The sequence below is a fragment of the Balaenoptera acutorostrata genome, chromosome 5 (genome assembly GCF_949987535.1).
Source record: "Balaenoptera acutorostrata chromosome 5, mBalAcu1.1, whole genome shotgun sequence".
Classification (NCBI taxonomy): domain Eukaryota; kingdom Metazoa; phylum Chordata; class Mammalia; order Artiodactyla; family Balaenopteridae; genus Balaenoptera; species Balaenoptera acutorostrata.
The window spans coordinates 27495058-27521463 of NC_080068.1; the positions used below are offsets into that span (position 1 = coordinate 27495058).

At 36.9% G+C, this 26406-nt stretch overlaps 1 protein-coding gene across 2 annotated transcripts in view; it reads right to left on the reverse strand.

Moving 5' to 3' along the window:
• Nucleotides 1-4194: 4194 nt before the first annotated feature.
• ANAPC10 (anaphase promoting complex subunit 10) overlaps nucleotides 4195-26406 on the reverse strand; it is a 74996-nt gene continuing 52784 nt past the window's right edge. For both annotated transcript variants that reach the window (XM_007189365.2, XM_007189366.2), the window contains exon 5: nucleotides 4195-4621. In XM_007189365.2, coding sequence (XP_007189427.2) covers nucleotides 4391-4621 — 231 coding nt within the window. In that variant the 3' untranslated portion in view covers nucleotides 4195-4390. The remainder of the gene's footprint in view (nucleotides 4622-26406) is intronic.

Sequence of the window (26406 nt, forward strand, 5' to 3'; positions counted from 1 at the left end):
TAAGAATTTAAAGTAAAATTTTCTAAAACACTAGAAACATATCAAATATTTGTATTTGAGTTATAAAATTTTATCCTCATAAAAATTTATACTGCAGTGTATTAATCTGTACTAAACTAGTAGTCATAATGGCTAAAAGAACAGAAGGCATGGTGTCTAAAATTACTTTTCAAGATTGGTCTGTGTTTTAATTGTTGGAACCTTTCAAACGAGAGCAAATGTACAAAACATCACTGGACTCCTAACATACAAATCATCTGTTTCAAATTAATTGTTGTTATTCATGTAAAAACCATGATAGTTTGGATTCGAGAATAGGCTTAAAAAGTGAATAACTAGCTGATATTACAAATAGTCTTTCTTTCTAAAATTCCACCTCCTCCACAATGCCTTCTTTTAGCTTCACCTCTAACTCCTGAATAGGAAGTAACTGTCTCTTTTCCATCCACCAGTTAGAGATCTTACCAGTCTAATTTCTGATCTGGTTATCGGAGACCTATTATTTCCCTTAGTAGACTAGAAGTAACTGGAAAGCAAAGTCTGCATCAGATTCACTTTGGTTTCCTTATTATGTCTAATTCAACATTCAATATCTATTAGTCTTTTTAGAGTTGGGTATTTATTAGCCTTCAATGAACTGCTGTATTTTAAAATTCCAGAGTTTTATACAGAGAGTTCCTTGTGATAGTATTTCCTCAGGTAATAAGCTGATTTTTAAAGTGTCTAATACTTCAATTACATGTATAATTTAACTATTTAAATCTTATAACTGCAATTTGATCAATACTCAAAAAGTATACTGATTACGGATGAATCCGTGAATTTGCTGTCATTGTTTTATTAACTGTTAAAATGGCTTTTCAATGTTAGTCTCTTATTCTCAGATCCTATACAGTAAAGAAATATAACTATGTCAAATCTAGCCTCTTTGGGTGATTCCTATGTGAAACAGGTAGAATAAGCTATTTTTAAATCAGCTTTATTAAGGTATGATTGACATGCAATAAACTGCACATATGCATGGTTTGATAAATTCTGGCATATGTATATAGCTGTGAAACCAGTACCAGTCAGGATAGTGAACATTTCTGTCGTCCCCCCAAATAATTCATGCCTTCTTGCTTCTGTCTGCTCCCCATCCTATGCAACCACTAATATGCTTTCTATCACTTGATGAGTTTGTACTTTCTAGAATTTTTTAAAAAAATTAGAATCATACACTATATACTCTTTTTTGTGGTTTCTTTCTTTCAGCATAATTATTTTGTAAAGGTATCCATGTTGTTGCATGTATTAATTAACTGTTCATTTATTTATTTATTTTTTAAATAAATTTATTTATTTATTTTTGACTGTGTTGGGTCTGTGCGAGGGCTTTCTCTAGTAGCGGCGAGCGGGGGCCACTCTTCATCGCGGTGCGCAGGCCTCTCACTATCGTGGCCTCTCTTGTTGCGGAGCACAGGCTCCAGACGCACAGGCTCAGTAGTTGTGGCTCACGGGCCTAGTTGCTCCGCGGCATGTGGGATCTTCCCAGACCAGGACTCGAACCCGCGTCCCCTGCATTGGCAGGCAGATTCTCAACCACTGCGCCACCAGGGAAGCCCCTGTTCATTTATTTTTAACGCTGAGTAGTATCCTATTATATGGATTTACCACAATTTGTTTATATCTTCTCCTATTGATCAACATTTGCATTGTTTCCAATTTTTAGGTACTACAAATAAAGCTGCTATGAACATTCATGTGCAAGTCTTTGTACGGACGTACGCTTTCTTTTCTCTTGCGTAAATACCCATACACAGGTATATGTTTAACTTTTTAAGAAATTACCAAACTGTTTTCCAAAGTGGTTATACACTAATTACATCCTCATCAGCAGTTTGACATGAGGTCCATTTCCTCCATATCTTTGCTAACACGTGCAATTGTGTTTTTTTTTTAACATCTTTATTGGAGTATAATTGTTTTACAATGTTGTGTTAGTTTCTGCTGTATAACAAAGTGAATCAGCTATACGTGATATCCCCATTTCTCCTCCCTCTTGCATCTCCCTCCCACCCTGCCTATCCCACCGCTCTAGGTGGTCACAAAGCACCAAGCTGATCTCCCTGTGCTATGTGGCTGCTTCCCACTAGCTATTTTACATTTGGTATTAGATATATGTCCATGCCACTCTCTCACTTCGTCCCAGCTTACCCTTCCCCCTCCTCGTTGTCATTTTAACCACAGTCATTCTAGTGGCTGTGAAATGGTATCTCACTATGATTTTAATTCGCATTTCACTAACATCCAATGAAGCTGAGCATCTTTTCATATGCTTATTTGCCAATCATATGTCTTCTTTGATGAAATGATTGTTTAAATCTTTTGCTCACTTTAATGGGATTGTTTGTCTTCTTCCTGTTAAGTGATAAGAAGAGTTCTTTATATATTCTAGATACAAATCTTTTGTTGGCTATATAATTTGCTCTTTCAAAAGAGAAATGAAACTGCTTCAGATAATTATGTGTTGTTAATGTAATACATGGTCTATCAGAACTTCAGATAATCCTTAAAATAAGGGGAAGCATTACCTCTATAATCCTGGGCTACCAAGTTTTCCCATGCCTAATGAGGTGCTCAGCTGGCTTATGAAAAACAGGGAAAGGGAGCAGAACCAGAAAACATACTGATTTTCCCAACATTCTTCTTAATTCTTCCTAATTTTAGGAGTTTTTCACAAACTATTAATAGTAGGAAATAACAGACTGGATCAGGTAAATGATAATTAGTCCTCCTCCTTTTTTCTTTTAAGCAAATTTTTAAAAAGCAGTTAGCAAGTAGTAACATTATTACTAATAAAACTTCCTGTACTTTTTATTAGATTTCTCTGCCTCTTAGACTAAGACCCTGTTGTTTACATGAATGTTTTCCTTATCAGACTAACGCAGAACATCAATACAGTGCCAAGTATATATTGCCCTTCTTATTTTCTTGATTCTCTCCTTTTCTTTTAATTCCTATCCATCTGTTTTTCTTCTACCCTTCCCAGCATCCGACACCTATGCTTGGGAGGAATTCACTGATCTCAAATGAGTTTTGGTTGCAGACTTTTTGGTGATCATACAGTCACTTACCATGCTTCTTACTTTAAAGACAACAGAATGAAAATGACAAACTCTTTGTGGAACTCATAGAAAAAAGAGCTGAGATTCTGCTGAGTGAAAAAAATGAGACCTTCATTTTTTATAGCATCCATGTAAATCAGTACTCTGCCAGAATAAATCAAACACATAATTATTTCCTAAACTTTGCTAATTTAAGACTTCAGTCTACCCAGTAATGCAAGAACCTCTGAGGAATCTTTCCCAAACAAGAGCCAGTATGGGGTGGGAATTCCCTGGCAGTCCAGTGGTTAGGACTCCATGCTCTCACTGCCAAGGGCCCAGGTTCGATCCCTGGTCGAAGTAAGATCCCACAAGCCATGCGGCACAACCACAAAAGGAAAAAAAAAAGAGCCAATATGGAGAAGTTCTGTCTCCCCCAAAGTAAAGATATGGGGTAGCGGGTGGTGCCGGGGGAGATAGACAGAATCAAATCGACTCATGTTAAACCATGGAAAGAAAACTCATTTAAGGGACTTTAAAATATTTTTATATGTAAAGAACAATTTCATATATTTTTAAAATTTTCATGAGCTACATTATCCCTTAGGGAATGCTTCAGTGTCAGACACAAATTTGAAACTAACTATTCTATAAACAGCATTAGAATTAGGATAAACAGCAGATTATATTGGTAATCGCTGATATAATATCAGGATATAGACAACCCTAGGGTTAAAAATATTTCATGGGAGTACAATAATTATGACACAATTAATTACATTCCCCAAATCAGAATGGTTCTCATCACACACTGAATGCTAAGCTTATTTTGACACAGTTTTTAAAAAGCCCTAGTATTAATAGAAGAAGCTTCCTCTGGATAGAAAAAAATAATATTCTGGCCTATTAAAGATAATATCTATTGGTAAAACATAGTTTTGTTCCCAAACAGGCAGTAAATCATTACTGTAATGCATGATCACTATATGAAATAACTACCTAGTTAGTAAAAAATTGTGTATATCTTAAAACTTTTCAGTTCAACTGGTTTTCTTTTGATATAAGGAAAAATTTAACAACTGGCTCAAATTCATTTTAATAATTATAAAATATGTGAGCTTTATTATATGTTAAAGAAAATAAACATAGTATGACCCAAATGTTATTTATTAAAGTTACAATAAAATACTTTTCAATGCATAAAAAATTGCAAAATGATTGATGCATTTTTCAATAAAGATACCAGATTTAATATTTACTGACAAGATAAAGATATGTTTAATGACTTTTGTTCTATTTCAAGGTCACCTTATTGAGCGATACATCATGAAATCAATAGTTGTACATCTAGGAAATTTACCAATGGAGCTCTCTTCCACAGGTGTGTATATTTTAATTTGTCTCATGTGGGTATCTCTTCCATTCTGATGATTGGCTAGAACAGCAATCTGTATCATGAATGTGCGAGTTGGCTTCTTATGATTATCAGTTAAAGGAACGTGAATCCAGCCACTTGGTTCCACCAATTCAAGTTGCTGCCAAGAAAAGAAAAGTCCGATTATGTTTTCACCCAATGAATATAATTTATTATAATGAATGTATTCTAAAGTTGACTTATAATTAACATTTTTCTCACTGAGAGCATGACAATATAATAAACATTATCAGTTATTGGGCACTTTTACCATGGTCCATTTTTACAGTTGTTAAGCACTTAACATGTACCATCCTTGTAGACAAAATAAAAATAGAATTATTTGCAATCTTAGTATTTGTAGAAACACGTATAAGATTTAGACATGTATAAATGTATAGGGCCAATGAAAAACCATGCTGATACAAGTAAGAAAAGACTCTAAATGCTTAGAACATAATGCTTCTGGTATATTTTATTTCAAGAACCATGCCTCATATATCCAAACTCACATAACAATAAATCAGATTCCATATAAACTACAAGAATATTAACAAAAGAAAATCAGTCATTGCACAAGTATCAGACGAAGCTTTTTTTCTTGGAAAATAGTAAGTGATTTATCTATCTGAATGACAATCTAAACCTAAAATCTAGGTTTTAATGTTTTTCAAAAAGAAATGCCAGATAAACTTAAAAAAATTTTTCATTTTATTGGGACTTCCCTGGTGGTGCAGTGGTTAAGAATCTGCCTGCCAATGCAGGGGACATGGGTTCGAGCCCTGGTCCGGGAAGGTCACATATGCCGCGGAGCAACTAAGCCCATGCACCACAACTACTGAGCCTGCACTCTAGAGCCCCCGAGCCACAACTACTGAGCCCACGTGCCACAACTACTGAAGCCCGCACGCCTAGAGCCCGCGCTCCGCAACAAGAGAAGCCACCGCAATGAGAAACCTGCACACCGCAACGAAGAGTAAGCCCCTGCTTGCCGCAGCTAGAGAAAGCACATGTGCAGCAACGAAGACCCAATGAAGGCAAAAATTAATTAAAAAAATTTTTTTTCATTTTATTTTAACCAAGAGTCCAAACTATCCTTCCTTAACAAGGGAAGAAAAATTATAAGTAAAAAAAAAAAACCTAAATTTCTAAAATTTTTCCTAAAGTTATGAAATAGTTTTTAAAAGATAAATATAGATTTTTAAATTATCCTAAATATTGGACACAGATGAAAAGTATGCATTACAGAAAATACAGGTTTATCTTATCAACCCAGCCCAATGGCAATGAATATCAAAGAAACTAAATCCGGATTCCATGAGTTACTCTAGAAAAACAAGAGACAAGAGACAGAGAAATGGAATACTAAAAAAGGTAGTTATTTTTAAGAAGGAATAATTTCCTCCTTTTAATTACAAAATATAAGAATAAATGAATCTCTACCCTTTATGGTATTGTCAGTCAGTGGCTTTTTATAAACTTTTATTAGCACTAATTTAAAATAATTGAGTCAGAGACCAGATATATCTGGTTTCTATCACTAACCTTTTAATCATTCAGGCAATAAATAGTTACTGAGTACTTAAAATGTTCAAGGTATTATTGTTAGTATAGTTAGGCATACAAAACATAAATTAGGCCTGTTTCACACCTAAAAAGTGCTTAGAGGCAGACAAACAGCCTCTCTGGTTTCATTCAGCTTCTTCATGTGTAAAGTAAAGGGATTGGACAAGTTTTCATCCAATGTCCTTTTCAGCTCTGACATTCAATGATTCTAAATAAAAGAAGAAAGACGTGGTAGGCAGAAAAATAGGCCCCCAGAGATGTCCATGTTCCTCCCCAAATCCCCTGAATACATTAACTTACAACGGCAAAGGGACTTTGCAGATGTGACTAAGTTAAAGATTTGGGGATGGGAAGATTATCCTGGATTACCTGGGTGGGCCCAATGTAACCACAGGGTCATAAGAGAGACAGTAAAGGAGATGTGATGACGGAAGCAAAGGCTGAGTGATGCAACCACAAGCCAAGGGATGTGGGCATCCTCTAAAAGCTGGAAAAAGCAAGGAACAGTTCTCCCTTAGGGGCTCCTAAGAAGAATGTACCTTGCTGACACCTTGATTTTCATCCATTGGACCCATTTTGGACTTCTGACCTTCAGAATTGTAAGATAATAATTGTGTGTTGTTTTCAGCCACTAAGTGTACGGTAATGTTTTGCAGCAACAACAGGAAACTATTATAGTAGATACACACAGGAGTTCAGACGAGGGGGAAAGCAGCTCTGGTTGGGATAATCTATTCTCTAGGTAAATGTACAATAATGAATCTCAGTAATGACCAGAAAGTAAAACTAAAATTCTACTCAACTCCTTACTAAGAATGTTTTCGACAAATTCAACCACTATTTCTGATAGACTCAATGTTATTTTCAGAGTATTTTTTAAATGCTTCACTGTACTGCAAGTTATACTAAGATTTTACAGCATATGATTTGGGGCATGATATGTACAGAGTTGTAAATGTAGTAAATTATTCAATAAATACTATCAGTAAACTAGTTCTTCAGAACATAAAAAGTTTACTGATCTCAGTCACTAAATGTACATTACAAAGTATGTGTAGCTGTTAACATCTCTCAAATGGCTTCACAATCAACTACATTGCTTGAAAGTCATAAACACCAACTTATGTGTCTACTTCAGTTCTATTGTGCCCTGTTTAAAATTCTCAGTCAACTCTAAAAAGTTATTATTCTGATACTGCCATATTTTAACTTATTTCATGGACTTAAAAAAACTCGAGTACACATGGTAGATATAATTTCAATGTTTTTTTCATAACAGTTTGATTAAAAGGTTAATATATTTTAAGCAAAATTTATTTACTTTATTTTTTATATTTTTAAACAGAAAATTAATGAAAGGTAAAATTTTGCCAATTTAACTTTCTTTTTTTCCCCCATATCTGATCTGGACCTCAATAAATAAAATTTTCATCACCATTCAAATGTAAATTTTTCTATATTCCTCCTTGTTCTTTCTTTTTACCATCTCCCTTTTTGGCTCTTTCCTCCATATATTCCCTTGCTTAACATTTTTTATTGGCGTGTCTACTAAATACCAAAAATTCTGCTAACTATAGATGTAGGATAGGGGTTGGCAAACTTTTTCTATAAAGGACCAGACAGCAAACATTATAGGTGATGTGGACCATGTGGTCTCTATCATGACTACTCAACTCTGCCTTTGCAAAGTGACAGTTACAGACAATCTGAAAGTGAATGGGTGTGATTATGTTTGAATAACACTTTACTTACAAAAGTAGGACACAGGCTCGATTTGGCCCATGGGCTGCAGTTGCTGATCCCGGACATAGAGAATAGTTATTGATAGAGTCTACCTTCAGAAAGGTGACATAATTTCATAAGACAGATAAGCTGTCTCAGGCAGGGTGGAGTCAGGAGACACACAGGGTATTTTAAGAGAGAATTCTCTAAGGAGGAATCAAGTTGCTAACTAGAGAAATGAAGAGGCCAAGGAGAATACTAAGGTATCATGGAGGGAACAAGTACCAGAAGTGCAGTTCTAAGGTTGGGGAACAAAGCAAAGAGACAAATTAAGACTGAGAAGTTCATGAGAGGGATTGGAAATTAGATCTCTACGAGGGAGCTGTTGGGCTGGTGCTGGGTTTCTGGAGGAAGGGCCCTGTGGGGCTGGTATACAGACCTCGAGGAGGGGGTGCCAACTGGCTAGCAGTGCCGGTTTTTCAGATGTGTGGCTTCAGGAGTTGGTACGGTCGGCCCTCCATATCCGTGGATGCAGAACCCCTGGATACGCAGGGCCCACTGAGCTGTGCCATTCTATAGATGGGACTTGAGCATCCTTGCATTTTGGTATTCATGAGGGGTCCTGGAACCAATCCCCCGCAGATGCCGAGGGACGACTGTACCGTGAGAGTCAGAGAAACTGCAAACTGGACTCAAGCCTTGCTAGAAGGAGGACCTGCTGCTGTGAAGAAACATGGCTGGGATGATGGGAAGCAAACAGGGTTCAAACAGAAAGAAGCAAGTCCCCTGTTCCTCTTCCTGCCTTGCAATTTCCCTCTAAGGACCCCTTTTGCCAGAGCCTAACAGATATGCAAGGACTCCACACACACATTCATTTATCAAATCTTTATTGAACACCTATTATGCGCCAAACTATGTTCTAGGAACTGAAAATATAGTGGTAAACAACACAGCGGATCACACCTGAAAAAACTACTCAGAGTAGTACAAACAGATATAACTTAAACATGACAATAAGACTTCAAGAAAGAAGACATAATAAAAACCCTAGCAGTGAGGAAGAAACCAAAAATCAAAAACCAAACACACACAGTTAACCACACACACAGTTAACCAAAAACAATAAATTAATTTTTATAAAATAAAATGTAAATGCCAACACTAATTCCTCAAGGAGAATGCTAATGATTATAATAGTAAACTCTTATATAGCACATATTATGTGCCAGGTACTACTCTAAGAGCACTAAGTAAATTAATCTATTTAATCCTAGCAATGAGGCAGGTAATATTATTATCCTGATGTGACAAATGGAACAACTGAGACACAGAAAGTTTAAATAACTTCACCAAGGTCACACAGCTGGCAAGTGGCAGAGGTGTGATTCAAATAAGCAGTGAGATTCCAGAGTCTATGCTTTTAAACACTAATGTAATGTTTACATAATGTAAAGATAATTTAGTAATAATAATTTTGTCCAAAATCCTATATTATACCAAAAAAATAAAATAAAAGAAATATGGGCAAGAGAAAATTGGTCACTATCTCTTCACCATAACACAGTTCCCTTTATGTCATATACGTAACTATACATATACACATATAACATAAAAAGAACTACAAAAGGGAACAATAAGAGAATTAAAAGTAGGGTGCTGATTTCAAAATCTAGAGATTTCCTCTACAGAGAGGGAAAAAAGGAAATAATATTATATAAGGACATGGCAGGATGATATATAGACAGCATAAAATAAGATGATAAAAGATGCATGTACCAAACACCACCTTAAAAAAACTCAGATTCTCTTGAAGATATCATGCTAGTGAAATAAGCCAGTGGCAAAAGAACAAATACTGTATGATTCCACTCAGATGAGGTACCTAGAGGAAACAAATTCATAGAGACAGAAAGTAGAACGGCAGCTGCCAGAGGCTGGGGGAGGAGGAAATGGGGAGTTAGTGTTTAATGGATATGGAGTTTCAGTTTGAGAAGATAAAAAAGTTCTGGAGGTGGATGGTGGTGACACCTGCACAACATTGTGAATATGCTAAATATCACAGAACTATACACTTTAAAATCATTAAAACAGTAAATTTTGTCATGTATATTTACCACTATAAAAAATGCACACACATAAAAACTCAGGTTCTTTCTTAGAGTCAAAAAAGCCCCCAAATCATGTGGAGACATTGGAACCTTAAAGCACTGCTGGTAGAAACGTATAGTGGTTCAGCCACTTTAGAAAACTGCCTTGCAGTTCCTCAAATGATTAAACACAGTTACCATATGATCCAGCAATTCCACCCTTAGGTTTATATCCAAGAAATGAAAACATATGTCCACACAAAAATGTGTACACAGATGTTTGTAACAGCATTATTCATAATAGCCCAAAGATGGAAACAACCCAAATGTCTAGCAACTGATAAATGGATAAACAAATTGGGGTACATGCATACAATACAAATACTATTGTATTCGGCAATAAAAAGAAACGAAGCACTGATGTATGCAGAACATTGATAAACCCTGAAAATAAGTGAAATAAGCCAGTCATAAAGGACCACGTTCTATATGATTCTATTATATGAATGTCCAAAGTAGGTAAATCCATAGAGACAGAAAGTGGATTGGTAGTTGCTTAGGGCTGAGCCCTGGGGGGCAGGATGGGAAGTGACGACTAATCAGTACAGGGTTTTTTTGGGGGTGATAAAAATGTATACATCTTAAATCAGTGAATTGTATGGTATGTGAATTATATCTCATTAAAGCTGTTACTTAAAAAAACCCTCAAAATCTAAGTAACTACATATTATCTTAAAAAGACAAATCTGTGTGTTAACGCAGTGATTAAGAAATATTCTAAATACAAGCAGATGGTGAAAATACATTTGACAGATGAAACCAAAAAGAAAGCAGAGACAGAAATATTAATTAAGTTTTTCTGGAAAAAAAGGGTGGGGTAGGAAGAGTTAAAATGTGAAAAAGAAAAATGGGGATGAGGAATAGGGCTGATAATTCCAGATACTAACATCTAGTATAAAGCTATATTAAATAAATGGTATGGTACTGCATTTCACATTGCAGGTGTATCAGAATGCATTTGGCTGCAAGTAACATAAAATCTAACTCAACGAGGCTTAAATGATGAGGACATTTATCACCTCACACAGTTCAAATACCTGAGTGTTTAACACAGTCACAGGACAGGTTAATTCAGAAGCTCAAAAATGCTATCTAGGGGGCTTCCCTGGTGGCACAGTGGTTGAGAAGCTGCCTGCCAATGCAGGGGACACGGGTTCGAGCCCTGGTCTGGGAAGATCCCACATGCCGCGGAGCAACTAGGCCCGTGAGCCACAACTACTGAGCCTGCGCGTCTGGAGTCTGTGCTCCGCAACAAGAGAGGCCACGATAGTGAGAGGCCCGCGCACCGCGATGAAGAGTGGCCCCTGCTTGCCGCAACTGGAGAAACCTCTCGCACAGAAACGAAGACCCAACACAGCCAAAAAAAAAAAAAAAAAAAGAAAATGCTATCTAGGACCAAGGTGCTATGTTCCTTTTGTTCTTCCAATGTGGGTGAGCTAGCATTGTCCCAAACTTAATTTCTCCTAGACTTCTTCTCCAGAGGAAGAAATCAAGTACTGTTCCCCTCTTGGATCCCTTTTTTAAGAACAAGCACATCTTCCCTGAAGCTCTTATTAAATATCCATCCCTAAGTCAATCAGGAGAGGAGTGGAATCACCATGATTGGTTTGGCTCAATTAGGATTCACTTCCAAGGGTTGGGGAAGGTGGCAGCACATGGCTACTTTCAGCAGGGTAGGGAGCTGAATAAAATTGGAGTTCTAACAGGAGAAGGTTAGGGAGAATGGATATTGAGTAGAAAACTAACATGTACAGTGAAGAAAGGATGGATTGATCAAAAAACAGCACTGTAACACTGGTTGATTAAATGAAAAGTTTAGATATTAACTTTATACCAAACACAAAAGTAAATTCTTAAATATTTAATTTTAATACTATATAAATTAATAATCACAACAACAAACCTACAAGAGTATTAGAAAAAATATACAGGAACATGTTTATAATCTTTTGGTAGGGTTCACCTTCCAAAGCAATTCAAAAAACCCAAATATGAAAAAAAAAAAAGACGACTACATGAACATCAAAAATATCTACAAGACTAAAAGAAAATAAAAATACAAATAGCAAAGTGAGAAAAAAAACTTGTAAATTTCACAATGAAGAACTAATATCTCAGTAATAATATACGAAAAAAATCAACCCTAATAGAGAAATAGACATACACCATGCACATGCCATTCACAAAAAGAAAAGAGAAATGCAATGGACCAACAGACACAAGGGAAACTGTTCAATCTCACTAATAATTAAATAGATACTGTATCTATCTATGTATAGATAGATAGATAGATATAAAATATCTACCAGATTAGCAAAGATTAAAGTAATTACAAGCACTAAGTATTGGTGAGGGTGAGGGGAATTGTATACTCTCATAGACTGATCTGGAAATTAAATAGGCATAATAACCTTTTTGAAAAGTAATTTGGCAACTCCACTTCTGAAACTACAGGGAAATACTTAAGACAGGGCACAGAGATGCTAGGTATAATAATACTCCTTGGAAACAAGTTAAATGACCACCAGTAGAAGGGTGGTTGTGGTGACCAGCCCCTAGGATGATCCCTGGTAATTCACGGCCTTGCGTAGTCCCCTCCTACAATGAATCAGGGCTGACTTTGTACAACAAATAGAATATGTCAGAAGTGACTACCTGCAGATAGGTCACAACAGGCACTGCAGCTTCTGCCTGCATCTGTTGGATCATTCTTTCTGTGGGAAGCCAGCTACCATGACAAGAAGCCCCATGGAGAGGCCCATGTAGAAAGAAACCAAGGCCTCAGCCAGCAATTAGCACCAACCTGCCAGCCATATGAGTGAACCACTTTAGAAGTGGATCCTCCAGTCCCAGTCAGCCTAGCTGACATACGACTGCAACTGCATGAAAGACTCCAAGAGAGAAATGCCCAGCCAAGCTCTTTCCAAATTCCTGAACAGAAACCATGCGATTGTAAGTGATTACTGTTGTTTAACACCACTGAGTTTTAGTGTGATTTGTTATGCAGCAATAGTAAAACAGTGACTAATTATGGTACATCCATACCCTGGAATACCTGATAGCAATTCAAAATGATGTATCTCTTCATATGTTTGCAGTTACTTGCAGCTACCTCTGGTTAGTTTTAAAGAGCAAAGTACTAAATAACATGTATTGCATGATCTTATATATATGATTTTTTTTGTATGGATACAAAAGTCTGAAAGGATATTCACCAAAGTATAAATAGGAAATATCTATAATGGTGAGAATATGGATCATTCTCATTTTATTAAGTTTATGTCTTATCTATGCTTTTCTCAATAAACGTATTTACCTTATTAAAAAATCTGTTTGCAATTTGGTGGTGGTTGGGAGAGGAACTCAAAAGAGGAATAGTTTCAGAAAGTTTCAGTACCTGATTTTCACATGTCACTGACTGTATTCCATTCCTCCAGTAACAGAATCCTCCTTCTTGGTGATTTCAATATCCACAGAGACGATCCATTTAATGATCCAGATTCTCCTCTTCAACTTCTTCATTTCCAATAATTTTTATCTTCACTCCACTTCAGTTATCCCTCCTCCACCATCATGCTCTATATTGGATTATGGGCAGTAGCTGCCAGATCGCTGACATCTTGACTTCAAGCATCCCCATCTCTATAGCCCAAGTCACCAGCTTTCTCAAGTGACCCCACTGCCATAGCATCAACCCTAGCCAAACAGCTAGACTACTGACTCCATCTACTTTTTTACTGTTCGTTAACCCATTCAATATCTTCAGTTCCCATTTTTCCTCAATGATACCCCACAATTCGTTATGATAATCAATCCCTTTATATACTGAAATCCAATGTTCCTCTCTTACTGCTTCATACTTTTCTGAGGGAGAAAACAACAATCCTGGTTAAACCTAACTCTCTTCCTGTTCAATGTCTATTGGAGAAAAATAATCAACATGCTGACTGGTTCTCACTTTAAATTTAAGACAAGTATATATGCAAGTATATGTGTAGCACCATGCAAAATTCTTACTATATTCCTTTAGAAAATTTGCTTTCACTGTCTCTGGGATAGCTGTTTCTGAGCTTCTCCTCAAATCCTAACACCTGCTCTAATCTTCTCTCTCTGAGCTGATATCTGATTTCACTAAGAAAATAGAAGCAATTAGAGAAAAAAATTACCATCTTCCCACCAGCTGTTATACTGTAGTTGAACTGCCCCTGCATCTTTGTGAGAACGGTTCTTCCATTTGCTCAATAGATCCCACCCTTTCTTTCCCAGCCAAAGACTCTGCTCCCACCGTAGTCACTACCTCTCCAAATCATTTTCTCTTGTCCCCTGGATCACTGTCATCAGCATTACAAACGTGCCATATTTGTCATCTTAGACATTAAAAATAAAACCCTTTCTTAATCCTATGTCCTCTTCCACATACTGCCCCAATTCTATTTCTTTTCACAGCAAAACTCCTTTAAAAGTTTTTAAATTTTTTCACCTCCTAGTTATCTTTATCCCACTCCAATCTAAATTTTGTCCACACACTGAATCCAATCTTGTCAAAGTCACCAGTGACCCCCCACCTTGCCAAATCAGTTCTCTCTCAGATGAATTCTTTGATATATTTTATTATTAAATTCTAGATTTCACCTAACTATATGCTTGACCATGATTTATTTATATTTTAAATTTTAAGGCTTTTAAAGCTTTATATAACATCATCATTTAAACATTGTTTTGTACACAAAATATATAACATGGTTTATTAAACACAGCAAGAGAATTTGTAAGTGACAGAGAAAATAACTGGTAATTCAGTAAAGATAGATAAATTTAAGGTTTAATAAAGTTAAGACTTATTAAAGCTCAGCTAAAAAGGGTACTTGAAATTATGTGCTTAAAAATACATCTACCTGAGTGAGCTTGGAAGTGGATCTTCCCCAGTTGAGCCTGTGATGAGACTGCAGCCCTGGACAACAGCTTGATTGCAACCTTGTAAGGTCCTGAGCAGAGGATGCAGCTAAGCTATGCCTAGACTCTTGACTCACAGAAATTGTGAGATAATAAATACGTGTTGTGTTAAGCCACTAGGTTTGTGGTAATTTTCTTACACAGAAATAGAAAACATTAGTTCTTTTATTTGCAATGGTAGCAAATAAACAATAAATATTGAAAATTTTATATAAGACTGTTGGAAATTCTGCATTCAAAACACTGCTTTACAGGTGTTTATAACTAACCCAAACAGCTATAATAAGCTGAGACAATTCTTAGTGTTAGTTTGAAATAAATATTTCTTCAACATTTCATTTCACTTCATTTCATTACTTGACCATGATCTTGTTTGGTCAATTTAATTAGTTATTTATAAAACATGTGTTTTAGGGGCAGCCTACATAGTAGGTATTCCACCTAGTGGCAGGACAAGCCATGTGATGGCCGACAACATCAGCACTGCTGCCAGCCCAAAGCCCACCAAGTCACTTCTGAATAGGAGCTACTACCTTTCCTCAACATTCCTTCCTTGATATCAGCTGCTATCAGTGAAAACTGTTTATAAATACAATCCATTAGAGTTTCTCTATGAAGTGATCTCTCTGCCTGGCTCCAGGATCTTCTGCTTCCTATCAGCAACCTCTAAGTCACAACTCTACTCTGGCTTTGATTAATTTAAGGGTATCCTCTAAGGATATATATCCTCTAAGGATATATATAAGTATTAACTCCACCATAAACAAAGCTTACCTTAAAAAAAAAAAAAAACCAAAACAAGAAGTCATTTGTTAATAAAAATAACATCAAATATTAAATACAAAGCTGTTCACATGTCCTTTCCTACTGCTAATCACAGATCCCTGGAAAATAATGGAATAAAGAACAATGACTTGAAAGTTGCTTCAAGAAAGTTGCCCTCTGCTCTCCACTCTCACTACCTTCTGCTCCTTCATTAACCATAGCTGTGACTTGATGAAATTCTATAGAACCTCAGTATGAGAACTCGTACCACAAGAAGCAGCAGATCCTGGCATTTCAACCATCCTTTCACTTAGGAAGGAACAGAATCAGTTAACAGCAATCATGACCTACTTGTAGCGAAAGAAAGTCTAATATGATCCAAAAGAAACTTCAGAAGTTCCAAATGTGTTAAAAGTAAGGATACCACAAAGACAGCTTAACAAGAAAGACAGAATCCAACTCAAAGAACTCACTATGGAAAGCAAGCTCTTTTACCCTAGTGAAGAAGGGACCACCTCAGAAGGTCACTTTGAGGTCAAAATCAGTCACTCTGCTACAGAGGGTCAAGATATTAATTCTGGACTTGTAAGTCTGAAAACGTTTCTATGTAGAGAAATTTCCTCCAGAAAGAGTTCCTGGAGAGTTAAGATTACATAGTTTAACTGGTCTTAAAGTTACCTGTTTAAAAAAAAAAAGAGGCATAACAAAAAGACAAGACCTAGAGAGAGTGTTCTAATCTACATGAACAATTCTGAATTACATTTGAAGTCAATGTCAATTAAAAACAATAATTTCATCAAAAGCCAAAATGGTAAAGAAATGTTAAGAAGAAATTGCAGAAAATCTTTGGAGGACGACAACAAGTTAACCAGACTTAACTACCATTAAAAAGAAAAACAGATAAAGATAAATACGTGCTAGGGATGTAATGTACAACATGACAACCGTAGCTAACACTGCTGTATGATACCTAGGAACGTTGTTAAGAGAGTAGGTCTAAGAGTTCTCATCACAAGGAGAATCCTTTTTTCTTCTTTTCACCATCTATCAATACATGAGATGATGGACGTTAACTAAACCTATGGTGGCAATCATTTCACAATATAAGTAAATCAAACCATCATGCTGTATACCTTCAACTTATACAGTGATGTGTGTCAACTATTTCTCAATAAAACTGGAAAAAATAATAATGTCCCTTTAAGACAAGAAAAGAATAGCCAATATAAACAAATACATGCACACATAATAAAATTATGATTTAGTTTTGTAAAAAGAGGGAGAAAGGACTTATCTAAGTAATGAATAATTAAGAAATGATAGCAATAGATAAAAATATGTAGTGCAGTGAAAAGGACATAAGACCACAGATGTCAAAAGAAGACCAAGATTTGAATTTTGTGTCTACTCTTGAGTTTAAGCAAATTACTTCTCTTTGGTAAACCTTTACTTCTCCATCTATCAGGCTGAATCATATGAAATCGTCATTTTTGTAGATCATAAATAAGATTAGGATAAATTTTATTCCCATATAATTTTTATGCTTTCTTCATAAGAATGTTGTAAGGTAATAAGATAACATAAATTTCATTACTGCTAAATCCACAGGGTCCTTTTCACTTCAAACTTTCTTACCCTTTCTACATAATTTGATGCACCCTCTTTATTGAAATGTTCTCTTCTTGTGGCCTCTGTGATTTCACCTTCTTCTGATATTCCTCCTCCCTTTCTCATCTCTTCTTTGTCTTTCTGGAGACTCCTCTTTCTCTTCCTTAAGTGTTGCATTCCTCACAGTTCTGACCTAAAACTAGTCTCACAATACAGAGTTTAATCTACACAACTGTCCTATACGATTGTATCCAGACCCATGACTTCAGGTACCTTAAATGGCTGTATGCTGATGATTCAAAATTTTATATTCTCTTTTTTGTTTTTTTTTTTTTTTTTTTTTTTTTTTTTTTTTTTTATTAAAAGTTTTTTTTTTTTTTTTTTTTTTAAGGATTTTCTTTTTAATTAATTAATTTATTTATTTTTGTCTGTATTGGGTCTTCGGTTCGTGCGAGGGCTTTCTCCAGTTGCGGCAAGCGGGGGCCACTCTTCATCGCGGTGCGCGGGCCTTTCTCCATCGCGGCCCCTCCCGTTGCGGGGCACAGGCTCCAGACGCGCAGGCTCAGCAATTGTGGCTCACGGGCCCAGCTGCTCCGTGGCATGTGGGATCTTCCCAGACCAGGGCTCGAACCCGTGTCCCCTGCATTAGCAGGCAGATTCTCAACCACTGCGCCACCAGGGAAGCCCTATATTCTCTTTTTTAAGAGGTAACTTTTAAAGGTTCTAGAGCAAAGGATATCATTATCTACAGAAGGCAAGGCAAGGCAAGGTAGAAAGATTCCACGATAGAAGCCACACCAGAGAGGTCTGGACTTTAAGTATATCTCTTTTAAATCCAAGAGAATGAAGTAGTTTGAAGCAGACAGTGTTCCTACTGAGAATAACTATAGGCAAAAGTTTTTAAGTCATCACTTTAGAGTTATCAGAGAGCCACTAAAACAAAGAGGACTAGAGGATGCCAGGTTCTGGTGAGGAGAGAACCTCAGAGAGGTTGCCGGTCTTTCTGTACCCACTTTAACCATAGGGGCATTTGTTGATTCTAGGATGGGGTAAGATGCTGCAAATCATGGTTTTGCCCAGATAGAGGGTTGCTTCTTGAAGTCAGAGAAACATGCAGAGCTATGACTAGTGGTCTTTCAGAAAAGATGTAATTAGAGACTTCAAGAGCTTTAAGCACATGGCCTATTTTCTCCTCAAAATATTTGCCACATTGTGAAGTTGTCTGGAATGGGAGGCTGAAGGGATAATCAAGGGGTCTCTCAGAAGAAGAGCGGAGTTTCTGGCAATGTCTCAGGGGTGAGGAAACAAGTCTGAGAGTCTAGAACTTGCCCAGTGAACACACCAGGCCCCTAAATGACAGCCTTGAGTGGCCATGACATAGGGGTATTACAGAACAGAGGTAGATGGAACCTTACCAAAGCTGCAGTACAGTCGCAAGTCAACTCAACTTGGAGGCTGAGAGGAGTAAAGCTTCTCGGCCCACCTGCCTAGCTCTGGAAAATTGAACTCTCTAGAAAAAGAAAACAGCATCTAGAGTGGCACTGTCCTATAGAAAAAGCGTGTGGGTCACAAATGTGAGCCATATATGTAGTTTTAAATTTTCTAATAGCTACATTTTAAAAAGCACAAAGAGCACAAATTAATTTTATATTTAGAGTATCCAGAATATCACTTCAACATGTGATCAATGTAAAAAGTTACTGAGCTATTTTACATCCTTTTTTTTTTTTGTACCAAGTCTCCAAAATCCAGCATTTTACACTTATACCACATCTCAATTAAGATTAGCCAAAAGCCACATGGAGCTAGTGGATACTCTACTGAACAGTACAGATCTAGAGTCTAGTCTAGCAATCAATCAAAAATTACTATTATTAACAGAGTTAAGAAATAAGAGGGAAAGATGAATAAATGAAATAATTTCATCTGAGAATTGGAATATACTTTTTAAATGGAAATGGTAGAGCTGAAAATATCTGCAATTAGAAATCTGTCAGATAGAACAGATCATATATATCAGAAGACAAAGTCAACAAATTCCTTGAAAAATACAATTTATCAAGGCTAACAGAAAGGAGAAATAGAAAATCTGAATAGAACTATATCTATTAAGGAAACCGCCTCATAATTTAAGATCCATCACAAAACTCCAGGTCCAGATGGCATTACCATTCAATTCTTCCAAATATTTAAAGAAATGATATCAATTCTGCACAAATGCTTAGAGAATAGAAAAGGGAGAGACATTTTAAAAATGTTTTTATGAGGCCAGAATAACTCTGTTTCCAATAGTTGGAAAGTATATTATAAGAAAGAAAAATTACAGACTAATCTTTCTCATGAAACACAAATGAAAAAAATCTAGAACAATATACTAGCAAATCAAATCAAACCAGGTGGAGTTTAGTCCAGGTATGCAAGGTTGGATTATCATTTAAAAATTAATCAATGTAATTGACTTTATTAATAGAAAAAAAAGAGAAAAATCATATGATCATCTTGTTAGACACAAAAGAGGCATTTGACAAATTCAATACCCATTTATGATCTTAAAACTTTTAGCAAATAGGAACAGAATGCAATCTCCCTAATATGAAAAAGAGCATCTTTCAAACAACCTATAGTACTCATCGTATACAATGGAGAAATATTGAAAACTTTCATAAAGAGATTATAAACAAGACAATCATCCACTATGACCCCTTCTATTTAACATTGTACTGGAGGTCTTAAACAGTACAATAATTCAAGGAAAATGGAAGGGAACAGAGGAGAGAGGGATAGAAGGAAGGAGAGAAGATGAACAAGGATTGGAAGGGAAGAAAAAATAACATTATTTGTAAATTATATGACTGCACATCTAGAAAATACAAAAAGAATCTATAAACTATTAGAATTAATAAGAAAGGTTAATTAGCAAGGTCACTGGATATAAGGTCAACATAAAGTTATAACTGAAACAGTGTAGGATTAGTGCAAATACAGACTAATGGACCAATGGAACAGATTAGAGTTCAGGAACAGACCCACACATTTACAGTCATCTGATTTTTGTCAAAGATGACATTGGTGCAGTAGGGAAAGGATGGTCTCTCCAAGCAATGCTGATGAATTGGATTTCCATTTGGGGGAAAAAATAATAATCTTGACTTCTTCACTTCTCCCCATAAACAAGAATCAGCTCCAGATGAATTTGGATTTAAATGTCAAAGGTAAAATAATAAAACTTCTGAAAGAAAATAAAATACCTTTGAAAATTTGGAGTAGATAAAATCTTCTTAAACAGGACACAAAAAGCACCAATCAACAAATACTGATTAACTATCTTAGAATTAAGAACTTTTGTTCATCAAAAGATACTGTTAAGAGAGTGGAAATAACAAGCCACTGATTGGGAAATGTATAGAAATGTATATATGTATAGAAAAGGACACCTATCTTGACTATTTAAAGAGCTACTACAAATCAAAGAGGTATATACCCAACAGAAATGCATACATATATTCAACAGTGTGTATACTAAAATACTCACAGGAACACTAGTTAGCCAAACCATCCAAATATATACCAACAGTCAAATGAATAAATTGGAGTATATTCACAAAACATAATATTCTATAGCAATGAAAATGAACAATCTACAACTACGCAAACATATGACTCTCACAAACATGGTGAGTAAAAGAAGCTAGACCCAAAAGAGCATATGGAAAATACGATGCCATCTCTTAAAGTGAAAAATTGAAAAATAAAAACAAAAACCAGACAGATTAAAAAAAAAAAAAAACCCAGGTGAAAGTAATCTATATTGTTAGAAGTTAGAATAATGGCTAGCCTTGAGGGAGCATAAAGAAGGTTTCTGGATTTTTATTTGTTGCTGATTACATAGGTGTCTTTATTTCGTGAAAATTCAGTGAGCTGTTCATTTATGATATGTCGACTTTTTGTATCCATGTAAAAATAAAAAGTTAAAAAAAAAAGGCCCAGACCTTTCTGCTCTGTCATGCTCTGTTGTGTCTGATGTCTGCAGCAGCTGCAAGCGTCATGTTCTCATACAACAAATGTCCAAAAAGCCTTTCTCCTCTTTTAATTAAGGAGGAAAATATTTTCCAGAAGCTATCAGATTTCCCATTGGGCATTTCTGGATCACATGCCTCTGCACTAACTGAAAGGGGAGTTGGAAATGGAGTATCAGGCATTTTCTGTTTTTACTGTGAAAAGTGGTCTCTGTGGGCAAGGAAGAGAGATGGAGGAATGTGGCACAGGTATTCAGCAATATCTGCTGCCGAGGATTATTAGTGACCTCTCAACTAGTCTTGCCATGGCCACTTCTGTCTTCCCCCAATCTAAGCTCAGATTAGCAGCAGAGTCATTTGACAAAAATGTTAACTTGAAAAACCTTTTGTTAGTTTCTCATTATAGGAAAAATAAATCCATGATCCTTAACACGGTTGACAATGCCCTGCGTGATCTAGTCTCTGCTTACCTCTTCAGCCTCATGTTGAGTGGTCCTTGACCTACACTTTATCCATATAACCTGCAGTAAGGCAAAAGCAAATTTACACTGTGCAGGAAACTGACTCTGAAAATATTCCGAAGATCAAGAGATGGCAAAGAGACATTAATTGTATGTCATTTAAAATGGGTCAAGCATCTTAGATATGCTCCAGTTTAGTGAATTATTTTTATATTTGTAAATATGAGAATAATAAAAAGAACTTTTGGTTTGTCACATGAGATCCTGGTCCCCCTAACTAATTTTTCTTTAAGTCTGAAGTTCAGTAACTACCTAATCTTTTACCAAGATTTTGTTTGTTTCATTTTCAGAAACCTAGGACTCATGGCTAATGAGGACAACTATTCTCAAGTCCTTTGCCTCCACTTTCCAATCCCCCCACTCTATCCCTTAAATGCTAACTGCAGATTCCAATTAGGTTTATACTTTTTTTCAAATCTCTCTTGACACTAGAAAACACACAAGTACATAAACACATACAAAGTACTTTTACCCTCAAACTTTCCAAGCAATATATTAAAATGCCATCACACTACAGCTTGAATCCAGTAGTCAAATCCGTTCATCACTCAACAAACTGTACACTTACTATGTACTGGATACTGGAAACTGTGACAGGTGTAGTAAGAGAAAATGATAAATTTATTGGAAACTAATGTATTTTATGTTCAGGAAATACATCTAATCACCCATCAATTCTTATGCACGTACCATTTTGACAAATATAATTTACAAATGCTTTGAAAAATAGTTTAGGAAATAATGGATTCCCAAAACCCAACAAAAATGACAGCTGAAGAATCTGAAAACTGTATAAATCCACAAATGCAAAGGGAATAGGAGAAGTTAAGAAGAAGCAAGGTGCACTGTACCCTAATATCTCTGAAACTGAAAGCACCAGGTAGTTCTGAAGGTAGGGGTGCCAAGGTTAGGTTAAAAATGAACAAATAAGCACACAATAAAACTAGCTGAAGTCCATATAAGGAACAGTTTGATGCCAAGATTCTCACCAGCCCCCAGTTTAAGTAGGCAGGTGACCATCCCTTCCCTACTCCTACAGAAAACTACAAGTTTATACTATCAGTACAAGCTAAAGAAGGGAGGCTCTAGATTCAGGTGAAGCCAGACTAGATGGCAGCACCTTATTTTTTTTTTTTAAAGTGAGTGAACATCTACATACTTAACCGTGAACCTCAGCTCCCTTCAACTTGCTCAGCTATAAGGACGCTCACTCCCAGGCAGATCACCCTGAAGCTCCTTCCACATCCCACCTCCCATCCCCTGCCCCGTGCCTCCAAGGCCGGAGAATGAATTACTATTTTCTGGAAAAAATCATACTATAAGGAAAAGAGAAAAGCTGAAAAAGAAAACGTCCATAAGAAAAGAGTTACACATAGTGTTGAGTGTCCCCAGTTTAATAAATATTTATTGAATGCCTATCTTGGGCTGGGCACTATTCCAGATGGTTGGAAGATATCAATGAAAATAAAAATAATAAAATCTCTGCTCTCATGGAGCCGATGCTCTAGTGGGGGAAGACAGAAAAATGAACAACAAATATAATAAATAAGGTGTTATATAATATATTAGGTAATAAAAGTGCTATGAGGAAGAAAAAAGAGCTATGGGAAAAAAAAGAGAGCAGGGAGAGAAGGATCAGAAGTACCAGGGGGCAGGTGTGTGCATTTTTAAGTCAGGTGGTCAGAATAGGCCTCACTGAGAAGGTGGCATGTGTGCAAAGAGGTGAGGGGACCAGCCTGACCACAGTGCTGTAAGGCCTGGTAAGCATCAAACTCTATCATGAGCACAAACTGCTTCCAAACTGCTAATTTGTGCCTCTCTCCTAGGCTATGAGAAAATAGCCAAGGATCTCCAGGCATGTAAAAAAAAAAAAGAAAAAGAAAACAAAAACAAAAAATGGAAATTAAACAAGCAAAACCAAAAAGGAACTCTCAAGAGAAGCAGTGAAGGGAGGACAAGAAATTTCAAAACAAAACAAAGCATTATTAATATCCTCCACAACATAATAGAATGCATCCTTAAAACAAGAACAGAATGCTATTTTTTAAAAGACCAAGAAACAAAAAGAGGTCTTAGAAATATATATATACATACATTTTTAATTATACAAAGTTAAATGAATTGCTTGGAATATGAGAAAACAATGAGAAAATCAGTGGTTCAATGCAGGAAGTATCACAGCTAACAAATGTAAATTCAGAAACAGACAACAGAGAAAATAGAGGAAAAATATGAAGAAACATAAGAGCACCTCCCAGAACTAAAGGACAGGTGTTTCCACATTGATGGGAACCACTGCGCACTCAGTAAAATGAAGGAAACACACACACACACACACACACACACACACACACACACACACAGACAGACACATACCCCATGGCATAGCCATTATAAAATTTCTGAACATCAAAGGTACAGAGATTTTAAAAGCCTCTGCAGAAAAAAATAGGTCACATGCAAAGCATGAGTAATCAAAAGTGGCATTGTATTTCTCAACATTTACACAGAAAACTATGAGGCAATGGAGAATGTGCTTAAAATTCTGATGAAAAATTATTTCCAAACAAGAATTCCATACCCAGCCAAATCATCCCTCAAGGGTGAGATTAAAATAAAGGTTTCAGTCATGCAAGTTTTCAACATTTTTACCTTCCACGTGGAGGATGCATTTCACGAAAAGAGGAAGTAAATCAAGAAAGATGAAGACATGGGATCCAGGGAAAAAGGAATCTACCAAAGAAGAAAGTGACGGAAATTCCCAAGATGATGTTGAAGGGATGTCTTAAGAAGATGGCTGTTAGTCCAAGTCCTCCGAAGAGACGCCAAGACATGAACAGATACACAAGAAATTTACGAAAGGAAACATCTGTGAAAGAAAGTGGGGAGGGAGCCAGAGGAGGCTGGAAGAGCTGTCAGACACCATGCAGGTCTGGGCCCAGGAGAAGGAGACGGGAAGGAAGGAGGGAGGGTGTGTGTGTTAGACTGCAGTGCAGTGCTAGGGAAAGTCTGGCAAGGCTGTCAAGAAGTCCTTAAGCCACGGCTGCCTGACAGAAGACCCCAGAGTCCCCAGGAATGAGCCTCCGCTAATACCCCTGCTGTGCTCACTCACTGGCTGGGGGCACAGACGTGGTGACGGATACCAGAAAGCAGCAGCTGGGGCCATCAGTCAGTTACTCCCTGCGGTCAGAGATCTGAGAGGAACATTCTCAGGGCCACCTGTGGTGGCTCTGTAACGTGCCAACTAGGCTAACCTAAACTACATTTCCCAGAATTCCCTTCCTGGCATGTTTCTGGTTAGGTGAGGCAGAAGAGATATTTGCATGCAAGATTTCGAAGGCAGATGTGAAGCAGCAGCCGTTCTGTGCTTTGATGTAGGTGATTCCACAAGTCTTGTAGATCCCCAAACTAGTGATCACACAAGTTGTCACTGTCTGCTGGCACAGCCCACTGCCATGGGGCAGCAGCCAGGCCTACAATTGCTCCCCCTTCCCCTGGGTCCTCCTGCAGCTTCTCTGACTCCCAGGCCAGGTATGTGTCTGCTCCACGACAAAGGCTATTAGCTCCTTCTGCAGGACGCTGGCATCACAAGGTGGGAGGCAGTGAGAACTGACGTGGATCCCAGTTCCTCGAATTGGTGCTCCTGGGTTCCAGCTTGCCCTTGCCCTTCACCGCTACACATCCATCTTCACTTTTGACTCCTTGCCCCGTGGGTGTCAAGCTCCGGCATCAGATGTGAAAACAACCAGCCTTATAGAATTTATTTAACCAACTCCTACTCGTGTAAGGCAAAATCCTTGAAACAAATGTCCTACTATATACCAGTCCCCATACATACACACACACACACACACACACACACACACACACACACACACACACACACTAGTGCTCTGCTTCCCCGAATGAACTTCCACTGACGCATGGACACAGTAGCTGGGCTGAAGGTCCAGGAGGGATGTTTCCATGAAAAAAATGTGAAACCGAAAGAGTATGTATGTTTCCAGAGGTTTCTGATAGATCCGTCAGAGAATTTAGGGATATATCAGTAACTGATAACATTTTTTAAATTCAGGGAAAAATGAGGCAATCATTAATTCTAGGAAAACAAAATTATGCCTGAAAAGGAAATTTAAAGCATGACTCAGGTATAAAAACAATACGTGGTCATGACCGTGAAAACATGTAAAATGATTTAGCAAGTAGCGTGAAAAACTATACTAGGAAGATGAAGAGAAGTATATAAGAGAAGAAATAGGATTATAGGGCTAAATCCTGATATTTCATAGTAAGACATCATTCGATCATGTCTTTATAGATATGTGCACACATGCTATGTAGAACTGCACATAACTACTATAGCTATCCATGCACATACGTCATGGAGAAATATGAAAGCAAATACCAAAAAGAACCCCCCAAATGGCTAAAATAACTAAGAATAAGAGAACTGCTCCCAAGGAACAGGATGGGGGTGTGGAACAGAGAGAGAAGTGCTGTTGCGGTCCTTTCAGGCTTTCAACCTATGTACATACTTTACTGTAGCAAAAATACACTTACACTTAAAAAATCAAACTGAAAAGTAAACTGAAAAAAAGTTAAAGTTAG